The sequence below is a fragment of the Anser anser genome, assembly GCF_964211835.1.
Source record: "Anser anser genome assembly, chromosome: 12".
Lineage (NCBI taxonomy): Eukaryota > Metazoa > Chordata > Aves > Anseriformes > Anatidae > Anser > Anser anser.
The window spans coordinates 23,232,793-23,254,643 of NC_139733.1; the positions used below are offsets into that span (position 1 = coordinate 23,232,793).

At 51.8% G+C, this 21,851-nt stretch overlaps 1 protein-coding gene across 4 annotated transcripts in view; it reads left to right on the top strand.

The window, feature by feature from the left end:
* LMCD1 (LIM and cysteine rich domains 1) overlaps window positions 1–21,851 on the top strand; it is a 30,192-nt gene extending 8,341 nt beyond the window's left edge. For 3 of the 4 annotated variants that reach the window (XM_083795496.1, XM_083795497.1, XM_083795499.1), the window contains exons 2-6: window positions 6,831–6,919; window positions 7,730–7,985; window positions 13,226–13,561; window positions 19,175–19,390; window positions 19,644–21,851. In XM_083795496.1, the coding sequence (XP_083651622.1) occupies window positions 6,831–6,919; window positions 7,730–7,985; window positions 13,226–13,561; window positions 19,175–19,390; window positions 19,644–19,802 (1,056 nt within the window). In that variant the 3' untranslated portion in view covers window positions 19,803–21,851. Of the gene's footprint in view, window positions 1–6,164; window positions 6,204–6,830; window positions 6,920–7,729; window positions 7,986–13,225; window positions 13,562–19,174; window positions 19,391–19,643 lie in introns of those variants that run through there. The other variant, XM_083795498.1, reaches the window with a different exon arrangement.

Genomic DNA, 21,851 nt, shown 5'->3' on the forward strand with positions numbered 1-21,851 from the left:
AAGCATACTTGAGGTAGTTACGTGTCTCCATTGCCGTTTTTAGCCTCCAAATAAGGTGTTGTGTAACGAGTACTTGCGGGATCCAGAAGGCTCGCTGCAGACGCAGGAGGGCCCCGCTCAGCCAGGCCCTTCTGGAGCTGCAGCAGCCGGTCCCAGAAGCCCTGCCAGAGGCTGGAGGGCGCGGGGTGGCTCGTGCAGCGGTGCCAGGGAGCAGTCACGGTGCCAGGGAGCAGTCACGGTGCCATGGATGTCACCCGACAGCCCGTCCTCGTGTCCTCCGCTGGCATGGAGCGCAGCGAGCTGCCTCCTGTCCGACTGCTGCATGCAACACCCGCTCAGGAAGGCGTATGTTCTTGGAAGCTTTCAGGGCTTTTGATTAATAACCATATTAGCCAAATTTGCCATTTGGCTGGAGCTGCCCCGCGTGTCTGGGGCACGGGGCCGGCACTCGCAACGAGACCCTGCTGCCCGGGGGAGCCTTCTCCTTCCAGGGCGTTTCCCACCTGCAGAACTGCTGCAGTCCGCCTTTGTGGTTAGACCAAGGCCCCCGTGGATAAGCAGGAGGAAAGAGGATTAAAGGTCTTCCAGGGGAGCAAGCATCCCTGAGCAGATAAGGATCTCCTCACTTCAGCAGTTGTCCTTTTGTTGCAGTGACTGACTTTGCAGCTGGAGCTGGCTCTGCTCTCCTGTTTCTGCCTTGCTTGTTGAGTCACTTAACCAAGACCCCGTCTGCCGCAGTCTCGTGCGGCAGCATGCTTCTGCTAGAGGAAAAATGAATTTGTCAAGGCTGTCTTGACCCTGTGCTTGTGCATGGCCAAAGAGAGATGGTGTAAGGAGCAGCCTAGTCTGGGCAGTCTAATAGCAAAAGAAGAGGAAGAAAGCTAAGTGTCACTGAAAAGCCGGCACCAGACTCATGACTGCGTTTCTCTTACGTGGTGTTGGTAGCAAATTCTTCAGCAAGGGTGGGTGGGTGCCCCTGGCCGGGGAGGGGAGTGGGCTGCGGGCAGTGCAGCCTGATCTGCACCTGCTCGGCTGGGTTAGAGGTCGGTCTGCTCTTACTGTGCTCAGTTCCTTCGTGGCTCAATCTCACAGTCCTTAAAGGAAAGCAAAATACTGCTGTGGGCTCCTCCTGGCGCTTGGTTAATCTGTGTATTACAGACGTTAAGTGGAGCTTCCTGATCCTGCGGTGACATGAGATAAATCAACCTCTGCAAAAGCAGCTATTAGCTGAGGATGTCAGGGTGTTAGCTTTCCCGTACTGCCCTTCTTGTAAGCTCTGTTTAAAGTTTGTATTAATATTAAATTTCTTCCACCCATTACTCCGTAAAGCAGTTGGCTCTCAAGGAATGAGTTTCCTGGGAGCAGTGTGCTAGAGCTGCCCTGTGCTTCTGAGGCTAAACAAAGCGGAGGTGTTAAGTACATCCCCAGGCATTTTTTCCGCCCTGCAGATTGTATCAGCCTGTTCATCACTGTCTGCAGGAGGACCTCGGCAGCCACCCCGACTGCTGATGTTTTTGGTGCTGAGCTGTTTATCGCTACAGCGTCAGACTGGACGTGTGCAGACCACAAAACCAAGACAGCTCACGGGGCTTTGTGTCCGTATTGAGCCAATTACACATAAGGGTGGAAGGTACTCATGTTCCCGGAGATGCAGCTGTAGCAGGGAGGGCTCATTTCTGAGGGCCCGTGCTCGCCGTAGCTGCTGTGTCCACTCGGCACCGGCGGTCCGAGCCCGGCCCCTTTGTGGTCTCGAAGCTTGGCCGGCTTCCCTGTGGCGATAGCCTGGGCATGGCAGGGTTTTTACTCAAGGACCATTCGCTGGAAAACACTTAGCCGAGCTTAGTCTGAAGTCTCCTCTTCTTGGCCGTACTAAATCTGTGGCACTTAAAGCCACTGTTGTGAGGAGAGTGGAAAGAAGCTTATTTAAAGGGGTTTTATAGCCAAGGGGATGTGAAAACAGTGTTTTCTCCACGTGTCATTGAGGGTGGTCCCCTTGCAACAAGCTCAGTTGTCTAGCCAACTTCAGCAGACCAAAGGGCCGATGGCCAAGGTGTGCTGGACCGGTCAGAGGGCGATGATACACCCAAAACTTCTGGAATCGCAGCTGAGCTGTGAGCAGAGCAAGCTGGGGGGGCTGGACCTTGACCAGCTCGTAACTTCTAACCAGGGGTCCGTCCTGCCAGGTGGGCCTGCCCTGGAAGCTCAGTGCTCCTTTGTCCTCAAGTCTAAACCAAGCATGAATGACGTTTTGTTTTGTTTTGTTTTTCCCGTGGCACTTGGCATTATAGGTTCTCTCTTTTCCAAAAACTGAGCAAACTTGCCAGTGTCTAGGATGGCCCTGCCTTTGGCCAGTGTAGTGAACCGCAGCATTACACTGACCAAGAAGCTGGCATATTCCTGAGATTGTTCAGAGATGTTTTTGTGGGTAGAATGGCCTCAGTTTCCTATCATTTCACTGCCTAAGAATTTCCTCTGCCCTGACTTGCTTTCTCTCTCTTAGTAGCAAGAATGCTATCAGACTAAAAGCCAAAATAGAAATCTTAAAGTGTGTTGTATATCTAGTCATGGTGAGCAGAATTTGCTTTTCTTCCAAGCAGTTTGTTGACACAGACATTTTTTTTAAAGGCGTTACAAATGTCTTCACTCCTCACGTCTTACACTCTCGCATCTCTTTTAACATTGCTGTATCCAGATGGGCTTGGGCATAGGCGGAGTCCAGGACAGTCTGTTTCACATTCTTACTGGGTTTGGTGGGCTTTGCCATGTTATATGTCTCTTTTTTCCTTTTTTTTTTAACAAGAAATCTCCTTTTATGCGTATTTGAGGAGCTAGAGCTGAGCTGCGAGGAGAAGCTCCATATCTGGGCAGGGAGCCCTGCTGACCAGGCAGCCCGGGCAGCCGGCACGGCTCCTGTTGTGGTTGGCCCCTGCACTGCGATGGGAATAAGGAGCTCAGAGCTCCCTGCGCTGCCCGGGGGGAGAGAAGCGTGCTGTCCCCCAAGCCCTCAAGTACAGTGGCATCGCCGTGCTCCACGTCCTCGCGAAGGCAGATGCTGCCTGGAGGGGTCAGAGCTCGCAGGAGGAAATGCGAGAGGTGGTGGCTGAGTGCCCCGACCCGTGTGGAGGGGGCTCAGGTGCATTTGGCAGGGTCTGTCCCTGCCGTGGGGATGTCCCCCGAATTCACAGGGCCACCCACGCTGCCCTGCAGGCAGTGGTGGGGATGAGCTGCTGTCCCAGCCCCTTCCCCTACTGCTGCAGACCTGCACCTCCAAGGGCAGAGGAACCCGAGCCACCCCAGGAGCTGCACGTTGCCTTGTAAAGCTTCTGGATTTTCATATTTTCTTCATCCATTTCCTATAGCTCTAGACTTGCGGCTGCCATGCGCGGTGAGGAGCAGTGAGTCGTGCTATGGACACCTGCAAACAGAAGTTTCCAAAGAGATCTGGAGCTCCTGATGGTGAAGGCATCGGGGCTTGGCAAGAGCAATTGCACGAATGGGAGGGATGGTGGCTGGGTCTTCTCTGCAGGTCTGAATTTGTATGTGGTGGAAAGTAAGGGCTGGGACTTCAGCTCCATCTTAAGGAAACAGATCCCCAACCTTCAGTACGTAGCTCAGAGGTGGGGATTGCCCATTAATGCCCCAGGTTTGTTCTGCAGGTGAAACAGTGGCAGTTTCAGATGAGAGCTGAGATTTCAGTGTATCAAATCTGATCCATTTTGCTGTATGCGTTTCAGCTGAGTAAATGTGTAACTGGTGAGACCGTAGTGAAAGTTCAAAAGCACTTCCCCAGGGTGGTGTTTGCAGAGGAACTGTGCCAAGGTGGCAGGTGGGGAGGTGAAACCTGCATTTCAGCCCGTCTGATAAGCTTCACCAAGGCAGCGTCTGCTACAGGGCCACATCAGAAGTGTTCTGATGTGAAAACTCAGAAAATCACAGGCTCCCAGTGGGAAGAGCCCCGGGGCTGCTGGCCGGATGGCGTGGGGTGGTGCTGGCTGCTGCGACACCGCCTGCCTGCTGCTGCCCGGCGTCACAGGGCTGCTGGCCGTGTTTGCACACCCGCACCGCCGTGTGCCCAAAGGGCCTCACGGGCGTTCATGTCGGCAGAAGAAGCCGTTAGCTGAACAGAAGTTTTTAACCCTTTTTGTGTGAGGTCCTCCGGACTTGTCCTTCCATGGCCAAGCTGGAGGTGGTCCATACACAGCGGCGTGGGGCACCTTGCTTCCCGGCTGGGCTGTCCACAAGCCTTCAGGATGCACGGGCAGCGTTTGGAGCTGGAAGCTTTTGTAGCAGGGGCAGGTGTCCGAACATGAAACCCAGCAGCCTGCTGCAGAGGCCATCCACAAGCTGGGCAGCAGGGCTGGGGCGCAGGTCTCAGCTTCCCCAGGGACTGTGTGGCGCACTTAGTTAGCCCCAGCTACATGTGGAGCTGGCACGTGAAGCAGAGGTCTCATCTGGACAAGTAGAATGAATTACCAGGACAGGGGCCCATGAACCCTCAGGCAGTAAAGAAATACCGGGTTTACATCCCGGCATGAAGGCTGCAGGCAGGTGGCCACCCCCTGGATGGCCGAGCTCCCACCCTGATACCTGGGGACTCCAAGGCTTCGGGTTGTCTTGTTGGGTGGCTCCATGTGCTCTTGCCGCTGACGGTGCTTTTCGCTTTGCTTCCCCTCTGCATGGGCTATGTAATGACGCTTTTCCAAATCAGTTTATTTAATCCAGATGTTTGCTTTTTGAATAAACAAACATTCATAGTCCCTTGTCTGTATCATAGTCCCTTGTCTGTACTCAGCTTCTGTCTGGTTCATTAAGATTAGAGTTGGTTTAAAAAAAAAAAAAGGTAGATATGTAGCGCACAGTTCCAGAACTGACAAGATTTAAAGCGGTCTGTGTGTCAGAAATGTAAATGTGTGTCTGTTCTGGAGAGCTGGGTCAGAGCTGAAGAATCAAAAGCATCCTATTTTCTGCATGCTAGAGGCAGGGGGAATGTGTGTGCATGCACTCAAGTGCATGTTAAGACCATTTAGAAATGTATTTTTATGAATTCCCAGGATGAGAGGTCTGTCCTTTCAATGGTCTTCCGAATGTCTGGAAAGACTAAAGGTGAAATCTGAAGCGAAAACTAAAGGTGAAGTCAGAGGCACAACTGAAATAGCAGGCCCTTGGACAAAGGGAGCAGGAACGGACCATTTTGTACCGATGGGGATGGGTTTCTCAAGGATGAGCAGTCTAGTGGGAAGATGAAAAAAATGGGAGCTGGGGCAGGAGGAGCAAAGCAAGCACTGCTTGAAGTAGCGCATGGTCGTGTGGCGGGACGAGCGCAGCTCGGAAACACACGTGGGTGAATTAAGATTGCGCAGGCAGCACCACCCTGCTCGAGCACTGGGAGCCTCTGCAGCCCTAGCTGTGTTGGGAAGGACTCCGCCTGGGCACACACCGATGCCTGGTCGATGCCTGGAACAAGCTGCTACTTCTAGAAGAATAAGTGTACACAGACTGCGTGCATTGGAGCAAACAAAAAGGACATGGTAGTGCAAGATTTGTATGCATTAAGCCTTAAAGGAAAACGAGCTTCAAAGTGGTCAGAAAATTGCAGGAGGCTGGCATTTTACAATGCCTCCCGAGGACTGGGAGTACTGGGTGTGCTGGCGTGGGTGGCAGAGCAGAGAGCTGGCTGCAGCTTTGCTTGCAGACGGTAACCCTGTGGAGCTGCCACCACTACTGGAGTTGTTTTCCTTAAGCCCATTTTTACAGGGAACAAAGGTGTCTTTCAGACAGGAGTCTACGAGTTCCTGTAAAAACAGCCAGGCTGACAAGCCCAGCGCCCGCCGTGGCCCTCCTCCCCGATGCTTCCTGCAGCCCTCGCTTCTTGGCTCCCGCCGTACCCTCCTGCATTCCTCACATTCACAAAGCCATGTTCAATAAGTCTGCGGCACAGACACTCAAACAAGTTTATTCTCAGCATTATTGGCTCCTGCTGTGACTCCTTGCACTTGCCTGCCTGCTGCTGGGAGGCTGTCAGGGCTGTCTGTGCGGCAGTGAGCACCCACGTATGTAACTGCTGCGAGCGCAGCACAACTGCGGCGCGTCTTCCCCTCCCGCTGCCTTTCCTCCCGCAGCCCTTCCCTGCTGCATTTCCTCTTCACCATGGAAAGCACCCATAAAGCCCAGCACCCGAGATGAGGGAATGTGTCACTCCCCAGGTATATCTGAGTGCCTGTGGGACAGACGGAGGAGGTGCAGGCTGCGCTGCAGCTGGCAGCCTCAGGTCACGGCAGCGTGCCTCCGCGCCTCGCCGCAACCTCGCTGCACCGCGGCGCTCCTCGGCCGGGGCTCTGCTGCTGTGGCGCCGGGGTGGGCGTTCTGGGCCGTCAGGTCCTCTGGTAGCTTGCACCAGGCTATCTGCTTCTGGCTTTAGTGGCGTGCCATGAAATCTCTCTGGCTTGCACAGATGCATATGTGCTGTATATGAGTTGACTGCAAATAATATTTTAGTAAGACCACAAGGGTGGCTGCCCAGCACCGTGTGCATGCTAGATGTGCCAGCTCAAACCCACCTTCCTCACAGTGTTCCAGGCCAGTTATGGCTCTGGCATGTGGCCTTCTCTCAATTTGTGGTAAAAAACTTCAACCCGACCATCCCTGTGGAATCCCATAGCCAGCCTGCATGGACAGGGATCAGACAGCATCTGGGAGATTTGGGGCATCACGGTGTGTAAGGCGTGGCCAAAGAATTCGGCATCTGAAGGACCGAGTGCAGGGCTAGCGCTCAAGCCCTGGATGCTCTTTGAGAAGCAAACCTTTCCAACTGGTGTTCTGCTCTTTTCCAGATGTCTGTGAGCCAGCAGCAGTCGGGAAGAGGTGTGCCATGCTTACGCTGCAGAGGGACGTGCACGGGCTTCGAGCCACATTCTTGGAGGTAATGTCTCTGCTGGGATGGGCCCTACCTCTGAGGCTGTCCTTTCGGGTCCTGTTGATGTTGTATCGGTGGCTTTGAGGGCAAAGAAAAGCTGCAAAGTCCTTGGGCAGTGCTGGGATGGTGCAGGGAGGACACACTGTCTTGCTTGGACAAGCGCTGGGTGGAAACCACGCTTGTGCTCCCTGCTCTCTGTCCCCCTTCCTTCACTGAAACTGCTGTTTTATTTTGATTTGGTTCGTGACTACTTCTTTAATTGATGCAATTAGAGGATGGTTTGAATCATACTTGTTGCAAGACCCTGCTGAAATACTTCAGGTTGCATCAGAGTTGGTCTGTCCTTTTAAAGCTTGATGGGAAAGTTGTCCAGCAGAGAATGGTCTTACAGACCCATACAGACCCATCTCTGTTCTATAGCCATTGTAATTAGGACTGTAGAATACCCTGAGCTGGGAGGGAGATCCCCAAAGGTCATCAAGTCCATCTCCTTAAAATGGTGGACGCGTGGCTATCAGTTCCCCTTCCAGTGGTCACCTTTATAAAGGCGTGTAAAGCCTCGTAGCAGGCGAGGTTTGTGCTCTGCAGTGGGAGGCTGGGAGCTCTGGTGGTGCCTTCGTGGGACAGCGCCAAGGCTGGCAGCGCTCTGCTCCAGCCCCGCGGCTCGCGCCAGGGAAGCCTTTCGGCCTATGTCACCAGCCCAGTTTGCATTTACCCTTTTAGCGTGGCTGGATCTCGGTAGCAGAGCCTTTGAAAAAGCGCGTGCCTCCTGCCACCACAGTGTATCAAAAGGGCGATCTCGCTTGTCGCTCGCAGGAAAATATGCAAGTCATGCAAATGCAGCCAGGAGGATCACAGCCTGAGCTCCGACTTGGAGGATGACCGGAAAATTGGCCGCTTGCTGACGGATTCAAAGTACGCCACGCTCACTGCCCGGGTGAAAGGAGGGGACGGCGTTCGCATTTACAAAAGGAACCGCATGATCATCACCAACCCCATCGTGTCGCGGAAAGACCCCACCTTTGACACCATCACGTATGAGTGGGCTCCGCCGGGGCTCACCCAGAAGCTGGTAAGGGAATACAGCTCAGCTTTGGAATAAAGGTACCATGAAAAATAGCAAAGCAGGTGGTTTGCCTCATGGAGCAAAACTGGACGTAATATTTAGTATTTTGGAAAGCCACATAAATATCCAAAGCAGGTAGAAGAGAGGAATGGGTTGACTTTGGGTTTGTGTAGGCTTGCTTACATTTCTAATAGAAGTCGGTGCATGTTTTACAACAGGAAGGCTCGCTCCTTTGGTAACATTCACGTCCAACGAAACACTGCTGAGGAGAGATCCCATCTGGGCCATCCTGCATGCAGCCCACAGGGGCATTGCCAGGCTCAGAGAGCCCAGAGGGGTGTGGAAGCAAGTCCTGCAGGCCCTTTTGGGGTGTTGTGAGCCCTGCACAGCCAAGTCGGGGCTGGGGTTTGATCGTCCCTAAACATGCCCCAAGGAGGCTGCCAAAGAGAGACGGCTGTGAAAGCTGTGGGACACGCACGAGGATGGTGGAGCTGCGCTGGCCACACGTTGAGCCTAGAGACCCGTTCCCTCTACGTCCAGCTCTGTAAATTACTCTGTTATGAAAACGGGCTTTCATGATAAGGCAGAAATAGCTGTCCTCCGTATAGCAGTGGTTCTCTGCACGCCGAGGTTATCAGTAGTGTTGGACTTGTGATAGGCCTGGCACCTCCGCTTCGTTAGGCAGGAGCGTAGGCGGCTCTCCCTGTGCCTCCACGCAGCAGACGGGCCTGGCCCCTGCCCCAAGCACAGCGCCGCTGCCGCTCGGGCACTGGGCCCACAGCCGCGGAAACGCCGTCATGGAGCCGGGGCGTAGCAGCCGGTGCGTCTGCAGCATTCGCTTCCTGGCTGAACTTTTTGTATTGCTGCTTTCCTTCATTTAGGCTCAGATGTGCCAGGCAGGGGGGTGATGGGTCTGGAGTAGCCCTGGGGGTGGGTGCTGCAGCAGCCGGTCCCTGTCCTCCATCCCTGTCCCTGTCCCCAAATCCGTCCGCAGCGGGGCGGGCAGGCGAGCCGTCGGCTGCCTCCTGGCACACAGGCGCTGCTGCAGGCCCTGCCGATGGCCGCCCTCCAAGGGGAAGCGGGCGGAGGCACCTTCCTGCTCCTGCCGGCCGGCCTGGGCAGGCAGCATGGCACGGCCCGGCGAGGCAGGGTGCAGAGGGGAGGGAACCAGCAGCTCCCCCACTGAACCAGCACGGCGAGGGATGAATGCTGGAGCTAGACCCAGACCTGGTGCTGTTTGCCAGACTATATTCAGGACCTAAAAGTGAGCCCGGTGTGAACTGTCAGCGTGCATCAGCACGCAATGGTGCTTGTCTAAAGATCCTTCTGGAAGCAGGGTTTCTCATGCTCTGCAGGACTTGCAGCTGGAAGCTACAGCCCCTGGGCTGTTTTTTGGAGCTTCCTTGCGCAAGGAACAGGAGGGGAAAAGGACGTTTGTGGCAACAGGCTCACTCTGCTGCTGTGCACAACCTGGAAGCTGGTGGGCAGCCGCACCGTGGGCAGCATGACCCCCCCAAGTCACCCAGAGCTGGTCCAGATGAAAATACTTCTGCTCTGAGCACACAAAGAACTCAGTGTAGAAAGGGGAGAGAGCAGGCATCGTCCCATGCTGTGGGGGCAGACCGAAAGCCCCCAGCCCCGTCCCACCTTCCTGTGCCTGGTTTGCCTGGGTCAGTAGTAATGCTGCTGTGGGAACGCATGGAAGTGGTTTCAGGCGTGTGGAAATCAGTTAGCCAGGAGAGGACTTCTGGAGGGAAAGCACTTAACTGAACTTTAACTGTGCTGTGGTACTGAAAACATTACACATTACACCGTCATTAGTGGGCAGCTTTTGCTCTTCGAATTAAACAAATAGTTTAAAGCTGCTTAAAATTGCAACCAGATTTTTTAGAAGATGAATTGGGAAACAAATGTGGAAATTGCAGCTGCAGACCCAAGTGACAGACCTGTTATTTACTCTTAAACTCAGTAGTCCTCGCCCTGTTGGGAAGGCTGTACGGGAGGTGCCACGAGGTCCGTACTGGAAACGCAGATGGGCACGCAGCTCTGTAACCAGCTTGTGCTGATGAGAGCAGACCCCTGGGCTTTAGTAAAGGACCAAGACTCCCACTTACTTGACTGTCTGGCTGTTCAATCATAGTGCTTCTGCTTCTAGTTTCCTTTCTTTGACTTTTTTTTTTTTCCTTTTGGTAGGAGCTAGCAAAGCAGGAATGTTTGTTTAACCAGTGTTTGCCTTCCACAGGTCCCAGGGGGAATTAGGGAACTTGTTGAGGGATGGGGAGAACAATGATGGCACTTCTCCAACCTAGCATGATTTATTAAGCAGCTGCCCAGCCCGGGATTTATCAGAAATTCAATTTTCACTGCTAAAAGCTGGCTGCAGAGAGGTGCTGCTGGCAGCTGGCACCTCGGGACAGGGTCAGCTCCGTACAGCGAAGGAAGCCCAAAGCCTGCTGTTGCCATGCTGCTTCCTTTTGTGACCCTGAGCCCAGACATGCCTCTTGCAGGCATACATCTGTGATTGTAGCATGCAGCACTGAGCAGCAGGGCACAGCAGGGCCGGGTCCTCGACAGCTCCATGACCCAGAGCATCGCATTCAATCCCTGCAGAGCCAGCAAGGGGAGAGGCTCAAACGCAGGTGCTTCATGGAGCTTTGGAGCTTCTTGCCTCTCTGAGTTGAAGTAGTGCCTAAACAGATTGGGAGTTATCTGAGTTCAAGTAAACAGTGCTCAGGAACTTTGAAGACAACCTTGATAAATTTTGGCTTAATGATCAACTTGACAAACTCAGGAAGAATATTGGATGTCAACAATTCTTGATTAGTTCAAAAGGGACTTTGGCCAAAAAGCTTTTAGTGCATAACTGACTCGCTCCAGCGATTTCCTTCTGAAGGCAAAGTGGAAACTGTTTTTTTTTTGTTTTTTTTTTTCATATTGTTGTTGTGAAGTGAATGGTCCAATAACAGGGGAAGCTCAGAGTATGTTTTCATTAAGCCATGCCTGGATAAGTTATGATGTAGATATTCAGGGTCTTTGGGGAAAGTAGAAAGAGCAGTTCATAAAATATCTCTTAAAAAAAAAAAAAAGTAGTTAACAGTGCTGAAAACTTAAAATGGTTTTCCTCAAAATCATCTGTGCTAAGGCAGCATAATAAAGCATTTGACAGCAGTAATACATGATAGTAGCAAAAGAAGCAGCTTTTTATTATCCTTTATTTCAGTTTTTGGTGTCAGGTTGAATTATTTTTCCTGGTCTATTCTCTGGACACATTTTAAGACATCTGCAGTTATAACCTTAAGTATTCCCTTGACCGGGGGAGTGAAGTCACGCTGAATGTCTGCACAAATGCTGAGAAGTGCCACTGACCAGTCCGGCTGCCCTTTTAAGAAAGGCTTGAGGCATTGCTCAAAGCCTGGCACCAGAGAGGAGCAAGATGCTTCAGATGCACGTGCTGGCACTTTGCTGCTCTTGTAGCTCTGGTGTAAGTGTGCGTTGGTCCTGGCCCATTTGTACTGCATTCTTTCTTCCACTGAGATTACACCAAACTATCTGCTAGTGCTCTTGCTGCAGCTGAACCAAGCCAGCAGGCTGCCTTGTGTACTCTGTCTTAAAGTTCACCACCATACAGCAGCGAGATATTTAGTTTGCTTTTCTTTCCAGCTGTCAAGTATTGATGGCAGTATCTTTATTTTCTGAGGCACGCTGTGTGAGGCCTGGGATGAGCTTTAAGTAAATCTTTGTCTTTTGCTTCTGTAGTTTCTATTAGGCCTTTTGGCTTCTGTGAAAACCATCTTTGTAGCAAAAGTTTTTTACTGCATCCTCTGGCTTTGTAACCCATTTTTCCCAAGCAGCACCTTCTCCCATGAGGCTACCGCTGTGCCTCTGCAAACTTCTAGATACCAATCCTACCAGTGCACAGAGGCACAATAGACTGAATTTTGATGTCTAATGCAATGTGCAGCAACATTAACACATGCTCCAAGACATGGGGAGGAAGGCCTGACTCCATTAAATCATTTGTTTTTTGCTGTCACAAAACTTCAAGGGGGAATATTGCCCTGAATATTGCTGTTTGGCTGCAAGTAGCTGGAGTGGAAACTGACTTTCAAATTTACAGAAGCACGATGAGCTGTTCAGTGTCACCTTTCTGTATTTAAAAGGCCATATTGAGCTAGACTATGTACAGTGAATAGTTAATCACTTCTCCATTCCTTTAAAATTCAATTTTCAAATGCTGACCAAGTAAGAAACAAATCTAATGCAGCTGGATGCTGGTCTTTAAAACTCAATGGCAACGAGCCAACTGGCTGCCCGTTTGCTCTTCACACTACAATAGGAAAAATGTCTTGAGTGGGAAACTCCCTTCCCTTTAAGCACCAGGCCAGAAAGAAGTTAAGTGCGGAGCCCCCCCTTCCTGCAGATGTTGCTCCAGCCTGGGACAGACCGCTCCAGGATCCGTTTACTCTGCTCTTATGGCAGTGGCTGGGGGCCAGCTGAGTAGGAGACTAAACTTCAGAGACGGTTTCTTGGCATTTGCTTCCCACGTTGCAGGGCATCAGTGGCAAAACACCGTCCCTTTATTGCAAAATCAATAGTCCAGTAGCGTGGGTCTTGGAGATGCAGACTCAACAGACATCTGATTACTTTTTTTATTAGGATTTTATGTGAATTGTAAAGGGACTTTTCACTATAAACTGTGCTGTATGAATTCAGTGGGGGACTGTGGGGTGCTGTTCTCGGTTCCTCGCTGTAAGGAACGTGTTTCTCAGGCTCCCAGTCCCTATGGGCAGGGTGACACTGGCTGATCTCCAGTTTACGATGAACTTTGATGGGTTTCTGGGCTTTTCAGCAGCCTTGTTGTCTGTCCTGCTGCTGGTGAGGGAGGGTGCGGTGGGATCTGGACGCCAGCCAGCGAAGCCAGCAGGAGCTGGGGGAGCTGTCAGTAGGTCGTTGTCTTTTGGCACTGCCCGAAGTGCACGACATGAGGAGCTTCATGCAAGCATAGCCTGCAGTGTCTGATGCTGCAATGATCTGGTTCGGGTAAACACAGCGAGGTGTGCAGCAGAGCAAACCCACTTCTTTCTCTGTTTTCTGAGGATGAAAACTGTCACTGATCAGCGATAGCCTGGCTGCTGCCTGCATCTGAGTAAATTTGGCCTTTTATCGCTAAACGGCGGGTTGGAAGTTGAGTGGGGGAGGCAGGCAGGGGGCCGGTGATGCTGACTGTCGCCTCTTGCCCCCTCCAGGCCATGCAGTACATGGAGCTGCTCCCCAAGGACATGCAGCCGGTGGCGGGCACCGACGGGGCCTACCACCGCCGGCGGCAGCTGATGAGGCAGCTCCCGGTGTACGACCACGACCCATCCCAGTGCCGCGGCCTGGCCGAGGGCGAGGTGAAGCTGATGGAAGACTTCGTGAAGAAGTACAAGGCCGAGGCGCTGGGCGTCGGGGAGGTGGCGCTGCCAGGCCAGGGCGGCAGCGGGAAGGAGGAGGGGAAGGCGCAGGACACGGGCTCGGCCGCCGGCAAGACCCCCGAGACCACCAATGGGGCCCTGGAGAGCACGCCCGCGGCAGGGCTCTACGTAAGTGCTGTGCTCTGTGGTGGGACGGGCTGGTGGCAGTGCCCTGCCTCTGGGGTGCTTTGGGGGCAGGTACGGTGTCAGCTGAAAGAAAGCAACAGACAAACGTGCCAGCAGGAATTTCCTTCCCTTGTTTACAATACTGCTCCTGCTCGTCCAAGCCTGCTGTAATGCCTTTCCAAACCGGCCGAGCAGTGCCGGGATGCTTGGTGGCATCACAGCGTGCTGCAGTGCAGTGGTGGGAGAGGCACCGGTGGGGCCCCCATGTGCTCCTCCATCCCAGCCGGGCACAAGTACCCATCCAAGAGCCATGAGGAAGGGTTATCTTTCCTCCCCATCCTCATCCCTCCACAGCAGATGCCTGTTGAACCACCAGGGCATGTAAGTGCCTTTTGTTTCCTGCTTGCTGTAGGAACCAATGATTTCAACGTTGGATTCTTGGCAGCTCTGAAAGATTGAGCTTGATATGTTCCCAGGTGACTGTGTAAAAATAAGATCAGAAACTGTGCGTAACTGCAAGTTCAAGTATTTTCAGCTAAGCCTCCAGAGCAGTACAAATAGAGAGAATACAAGTGACTACAGGTGGTGGCTCAGCCTAATTAATGCAGAGCTATGAACATGGAGACAGTACTGCAGGGGCCATGATTACTCTGGAGAACTTTGAACAGAGCATGCACGTCTCCGGACATAAAAACACATTTCCACAAGGAAGCAATTGAGATTCCCTAGCACCCTTTTAGATTTATGTTCTCTAAGTGCAGTTGAGTGGCCATGGTGACTGCTGAACAAATGCTTATCATAAGATATGTTGAGTGAAAATATTTCATACTGGCCCTTGTGAGGGTAACTTGCAGCAGAGGATTTAAAGCTGAAAAAAATGGTATCTGAATGTTTTTAAGACAAGATTTTTCTAGCAACTACTAAACTGAGATTGTAACATGTTAAGAGCAGTTTTCATTTTCATTCCTTATTGGGTAATGTCTCCCCTCTGCTATGTCCTTTTCTATTAACACATATCTGACTTTCAGAGTCCAGTGATGCAGCAGAAGTTTTTCAGTATAATAAAACATTGATTTGGACAAAGAATTTTAAGCTAAAAGAAGCCAAAAAAGGAAGGTTTCTATTAAATTCATTAATAAAAGTCATCTTAGCAATGAGGGTTTATTTAGCCTACAAGATTGTCCTTCCAAATAAATACATAACTGTGATGTTATTCTTCTTAGACTTTAAAACATTATTTTCCTAGAGGCACAAGCTGGAAAATGGAATTGCTGTAAAATCAGTTGTAGGAGATGCTCTCTGACTAACATGCTGTGCAGCTCAGCTCCCAGCACACAGCAGAGGACTGTGGTTTCTCACCATGCCAAAGACAGACCTCCTATTTCCCACTCTACCAAAACACCCATCATTTAGTGTGATCTCCAGTGCAGGAGTTAGAGCAGCTGAGGTGAAGTGGATGGACTATGTCCCAAAAAGGTGAAATGTGCTGAACTTCCAGAAGATCTGCTGGTTTTCACAAAACTGCATGGAGAGGAAAGTTCTGCCATAGAAAAATAAGGCAGCAAACTTTTCCATAGTAGCTTATGTCAGTGTTAAATAGTACCAAGTTGGAAGAGGAGGAGGAAGAGGAGGGAGCCCACCTTGGTGTGGGCTGGGCTGGCCTGGCTGGTGTTGGGATGTTCCCCATTTCCTCTGTGTGTTCCAGGCCTGCTTCTGCGGGGCACCCTTGTATTGTGCAATACTGTACCGTGTGTGAAATGGGTTGTTTCGTAGCTATGTGATAGTAATTTTTGAGTCCTTGCTGTTCTTGCTAAAACATCATAATTTCTCTTTCTTCCCTGCTATCCTATCCATGCACGTTTCCTTCATTCCGTTCCTGAGATTTCCAGTTCCTTGTGCCCCTCTAACAACCTGATTCTGCACGCTTTAGTGCAGATTGCATAACAGATTTGTCAGTCCTTGAAGAGACAGTCCAAGATGCAAATGCTCTTATTATGTAGCACTTTGCAATATGCGTGAGGCTGAAAGTCAAGATGTGAGCAAAAAAGAGCTCCATAAAGACTCAGAATAGATGTTAAGGGGACTGAGAAATGAGGTGCCCAAAGGCAATGACACTGGAGGTGTTCATGTCTGTGTTCAGAGCTGAAACGTAGATCCACACACTCCAGATGTGGAGGTTTAGGTGCCTCTAAGCTTGTGTGACCAGCTTCTATGCATTTCCCAAAGGCCGGGTGTTAAACACAAACCCTGTCCCCAGGGCTCCTGAGGAAGCTTCCCCAGGCCTCCTTCCACTGTTGCTCTGCAGGACACCAGAGGTGATGCCCACGAGTGCCAGCGGGCTGCCCGGAGCCCTTTCAGGGCATGGTGTCCTCAACTGAGAGATGTTTGTGCTGACCCTCAGGGACCTGCAGGACTGCAGCAATGAAGCAGGCTTTTTGAGAAGACATGACTGCCTTGGGTTCAGGGATGGGCCCGGGGCAATGTGGTGCTCAACTGCGCATTTTGGAGATCTGATTCTGAAGCGCTTTGTCATGATTCTTCATTGAGTCCATTAAAAGTAGGACACAGATTCTGGTCTGTTTGATACCAACCCTTTTAGCCAGCACCAGCAGCCTGATTTTACCTGCTTCAGTTCAAGGTGTCAGTCTGAGCTATAGATTTACGAAGGCTGGGTGTAAAGTATCCTGGCTTTAGAAGAGAATGAGCCAAGACGGCATCAAGTGCTGCACCAAGAAACGTGCAGGAGTGATTTCCTCGGGTGTTTGTGTGGTCCCTGTGTGAGGGCAGTTAAGCCTCCTGTTGCACGCTCGGGCCAGCTGTGTTGAAATGGTGTGTAAAGGAAAGCACACCGGGCCAACGTATATCACCACGGGCAAGGCATCTGAGCTCAAACAGCTTTCTGAACTCTTCTCACCTGCAGAGAGGGGACCCATCACTGCAATATGTCTGTCCTATTAGCTAAATGTTTTCCACCGAGCACAAAATCATCTTTAACCCTCCCAGAACTGGAAAATCTTTCAGCGTTGTATTGGAATCAAATAAATCAAAACCTTAAGCAGTTGACCAAAGTTAGCCATTGTCCCAGTATGTTTGAGGCCAGCAGTCTCACACGTACTGGGCAGAAGCCTCATGGCATCCAGGGAGCCCCATCTGTGGGAGCTGCAGTTGCAAAACAGCAGCCAGGGGAGAGAGCAGCCTGAAAAAGCTTAGGGGAGAGAGGGACACTTTCTTGGCCAGCACCTCTGGTAACTGCACTAATAAAGTCTTCAATCATCTTCTGCATGATGGAGATGTAAAGTGAGTGCTAAGCTGTAATCCCATCTCAAAACTGAAGAGCCACTTTTTAATTAGTGTGGTACATGACAGGAGAATATGTTATATGATGCTTAGGAAAAGCCTAGTGAAAAATTGCCACAGAAAGAAACAGCAAAATAAGTTGTTGGGTTCTTTTTAACAGTTCTTATTGGCAAGAAATTTGAGCTCAGACTTGGAAAGCTGCTCATGTTTGTTCTTGCTGCTAGATCTCGCAAGATAAGCGGGGCTGGGGAGGGTGAGTGGAGGCTGCTGGAAGGGTGGAAGTGTAGGGGCAGCTGTGGGGCCGGGTGCTCTGGGGCAACGAGATGCTGCTCAGGTCTGGTGCCCTTGGGAGGTGTCGGGGATGTGGGGACACCGGTCCCCTGGGGTCAGCACGGAATTCGTCCTGACCACACCGCCCTTGTCGGCGCGCCGTGGTGCACGGCCAGTCACGCCCCGCCGGCCACAACGCTCTGAGCGCTGCCACTCCACTGAGTTGTTTTGTTCTTCTGTCTCCTACAAGACCAGAAATAGCATGGCTTCTGCAGCACGCTGGAAGTTTATCCGTTCACTTGCGTAGTTCTTGGGAGTGCTTAGAAATGCTGCCGGAGCCCGTCAGGGTGGAAGGAGCGCTGTAGGCAGACATAGCCCCCTCCGGGCTCGCAGGAAAGCCAAGCCATAAAACATTGAGCGGCTTCTCTCACGCAGCCTTCCCCAAAACGCCAGACTTGCTGGTAAAACAGGAGATGCCCCTCACGTCTGTGGCACCGCTCCAAGGGCTGCATGGGGCTGTTCCCAAAAGCCTGGGCTGGACAGAGGAGAAGACAACAGCAAGATGTGTGGCATGCTGGAAATACTTGCCCTGGTGGTGCGGTCAGGGCGTTGCTCCTCATCCACAGCATCATTGCAGCACCCACACAGCAGCTCCACCTTCTCCAGCCCCAGGGCATGTTGCTTAACGCTGCATGGTGTTTGTGTAAAAGCTTCAGGCAGACTGCTGCGAGTGGCTGGTAGAAGCCTGGCCTGGCAGCCAAGGCTGTGCTGGAAGGGGCTCCAGCCCTGGAGCATCCCTCTCGAGGGCTGAGGAAGCGCAGGCTCGGCCACCGTTGGCCTGACCTGGATTACCCAGACTTAAACGGGGACTCAAGTGGCTGGCCCTGGGCTGGGAGAGGAGAGTTTTAGAGCTCCCTTTAACTAACCACAGGGTCACCCTGCAGGCACAGACAGAGTAAGCCCCGTCAGTCTCACCTACAATATGCACAGAGGATAATTAATCTTCAGATCAGCCAGGTCCAATTCTCTTTGGACTGTTGTAAATTGAGAGCACTGTGCAGAAATCTGCAGAGTGACATCTGTCTCATATGCAGGCATGTATGTTAAAAAACAGTGACAAAAGACCAAAGTTCCTAATCTCTGCGCAAAATATCCGTCTTTGACGTGCCACATTTTTCTGCACTGCTGGATGTCTTAACTTTTTCTCAGAGAGTGTTTTGATTTTAGTGCAGGTTGGTTTTTATTTAGGGGAATACCCAAGGCCACGTATGCAGCTGACGGGGGTAGTGCCAGCCTTATCCGCCTGAGGACCTGGCTGGAAGAGAGTGAGCACTGCTCCAGGTGAGGGCTGCCAGATGCATATTTATAATGACTTTTAATTACGATTTGGTGCTCCATCCACACTGAGCACTGGTCCAAATGTTTCCAGAGGATGTGGGGCAATGGATTTGGAGATGTTGCTCCTGTTGGCCGTGAGCACCCTGTGATATTGTCAGTGTTCGCTGAGTCCTGCTGCAGGATTAAGACATTTGTTCCCAGCACTTCCTTTGAGCTGCAGCCCTTGCTTTCTCTTCAGCTTACTGTTTCCTTCTCTTCCACCTCGCTGCACTGTTTCTGTGGCCTCACTGCAGACTGTTTTCTGCTTGCCGAGCCTTCCAGGCTGATATAGCTGTGAAATTTGGCTTTGGCGTTCTTAAATTTATCTCCACAGAACAAGAGCTAAAACAAAAACAACCTAAGCCGCGCAGGCCTGGAATTACACGCTTTATTTCCCCTGTCCTCCTTGGCGCTATGGGACACCGAGCAGGAACACAGAGGGTCCCTTCAGACCGCTTGGAAGCAGGAAGCATTGAGGACACGCTCTGAGATTACATGTGTTGTTCTGTTTTGCTGAGCTGCTTACCAGCTGCCTAATTAAGAACGATGCATTGAAATAATGCCATAAAGCAGAACCCAAAAAAAAAACAGCCGGCGCGGGCAGCGAGCGCCGCGCGTTTCCTCACACCCCGTGCCACGCGGTGGGAGCGTCACACGTGCTCTCTCTTGCAGCACTGCGAGGCCTGCAAGCAGGCGGTGCCGGCGGACTGCCCCGTGGTGTACGCGGACCGGGCCGGCTACAGCCGGCAGTGGCACCCGGCCTGCTTCGTCTGCTGCCAGTGCGCCGAGCCGCTCGTCGACCTCATCTACTTCTGGAAGAGCGGGGCCGCCTGGTGCGGGCGCCACTACTGCGAGAGCCTGCGGCCGCGCTGCGCCGGCTGCGACGAGGTAGGGGCGCGGGGCCTCGCCATGGCCTGCTTGGGGCTCGTCGGGTGGCACCTCTGCACGCGGCGGTGCTGGGGCCGCAGGCATTGTCAGCCGCAGGAGGGAGGAGGGTGGTGGTGGCCACGGTGGTGGCCGTGTGCATGTCTCGGTGGCGCACCGGCCCCACTCCTGATGGAGGGAAAGAGCTGGAGCGCTCTTTCCGTGCCCCTACAGGGCCGGGGTCGCAGAAACGAGCAGCAGTCTGTTTGTCCCGCAGATCATCTTCTCGGAGGACTACCAGCAGGCAGAAGGGATGGCCTGGCACAAGAAGCACTTCACCTGCCTGGAGTGCGAGACGCTGCTGACCGGCAAAGCCTTCAGCCTGGACAAGGGCAGCCTGCGGTGCGCGACCTGCAGCAGGAGCAAGCGCCTCTGAGCAGGGGGCGGCTGCGGCAGGCGCTCGGGGCCGAGACGGAGTCGGGGTGATTTGACAAGAACGTGAAAAATGGACAGTAAAACAAAAAAAAATAGAGCCTGGCTATTCACTTTGCAGCTAAGTACCCCCTTGCATCCAACACAGTTCTGAAGGAGGAAATTTCCCAAGGGAGGAAACAAAGGAAATCTGTATGCCTGTGGAGTGGGAGGTACCGGTGTATCTCACTAGGAGGGGATTGAAAAGGAGGGTTCTGTGTTGTTTTACAAAGTGTCTAAAAGCTTCTCATGACTAAGATCTTGCAATGTTGTTTTAGAAATAACACATCTCAAAAATAATTTTTGGCACACTAAACCTATGGTCATGGTTAAAAACAAGGGTTGCTTTTATTTTTGAAGTCCATACTGGAAGTTTTACACTAACAGAATGCTGACAACTGTACTAAATCAATGGTTTTGAGCAATTTGATTAACCCGAGTGATTACTTTCTGAAATCAAATGTTATTGAATTGCAGCAATGCATAGCCGTAGCTTTCTCCAACGTGTACAATAATGTAAAAATAGGTAACGAGGTGGTGCACGGAGTGATCGGTTTAACCTTACTGAGAAGGGAACTGTGCAGACCGCCCCAAGGGCAGGAGGTGCTGGGCAGCCGACTAATTCAACTGGTCTGGGTTTTAGCCATGGAGCTGGAATGCAAACATTCCTGGCAGTTCTCGCCCAAACCCTGTTCCCAGTTTTATCTCACTTGCCTCCTACTGTCTGTTATTTCAAGCGAGTGTTTGCACAGAGAGGCATTGTGCTCCCACCGTTCACTGGAGGTAGTTAAGCATTTAAAGTATGGAACTTTTTCAGCTGCTTTCTGAGCAGGAGTTTTATGGAAAACAGCTTTCCAGCTTAAGCTATCCTAGGTTTTTTTTTGTGCCTGAAATGCTGCGATGTCAGTTTTTTTCCCTTTAGTAAGTCAATGACCCTCTCCAAGAAATAGGGACATGCAGTCTCCTTTGGAAGCCTGCAGCATCTGTGTCCTGCACAGTGGCACAACTGCCCCAGACTCTGGTCCTCGTGGTGCAGTTCTCCAGCCCCGAGTGAGGCCAGCATCGTGCGTCAGGTCCCGTGGGATGACATTGTCCCAAGATCTGCACTGCATCTCTGCTGATGATGTTTGTTCCCTCCATCATGCAAAGCTTCTGTTAGTCACAGAAAATGTCAGATAGTCCAGGCTGGCAGATGTCTGTGTGCTCGGTCTCTTTTCTTATACTAAATGTCTACATTATTTGCCAGAAAGAACTGGAATATTTTTTGCAGAGATAAGCGTATAAGGAGCTCACCATTGCTAGGTTTTCATTCCACTGCAGAAATTGCTGGTTTCTCTCCTTAAAACCAACTCAATGCTGTGGATCTTTGCTTGCTTATGTTTGAGTAACTTACAAATGAGCTTTGGTGGAAGCCGTACCTGCTGCTGCATGTTAGTCACGGACCAGACTCTGCCCCTCTGCCATGTGCAGGGGGACGCCCAGCTCCCCTGGTGTGAGGAGCAGGCAGTGTCGGTCGGTCACTGTCTCACTGCAGGTGAGGCAGATGTGGTGTAAGATGCATCTGTATGTTTGCTGGGGGTGGTGTCTAATGCTTTTTCCACCCCTGTGCTTTTGTGTGGTTGATTTGCCTGAAAACACTAGGGTGTTTAAGAAGAGTGCGTAAAACCCTACCTCCAGAGCTGGAGCAGAGCGTGAAAATCCCGAGGCGGCAGCGACAGCCGTAGCTGTGGGGCGAGGGATGTGTGCCGCAGGGTTCCGCCGTGTGCGTGCCCCGGGGGTCCCTGCGGCACTTTGTCCGCCCAACACATCCCAGGCCCTTTGGTGGGTACACCGAGAGTCTGGGGGATCGCTTCTGTCAGCTCAGGAGGGTGCCACCAGCCAACGGGGGACGTGTAGATGTAAAGTTTTGAAGTTGTGCTAGGAATAATAAAGCTCCCTTGGAACAGCCTTAGATACAGGCACTTTGGTTACAAGCAAAATGGGACTGAAAAATAAAACCCAGTGCTTAGCTTTA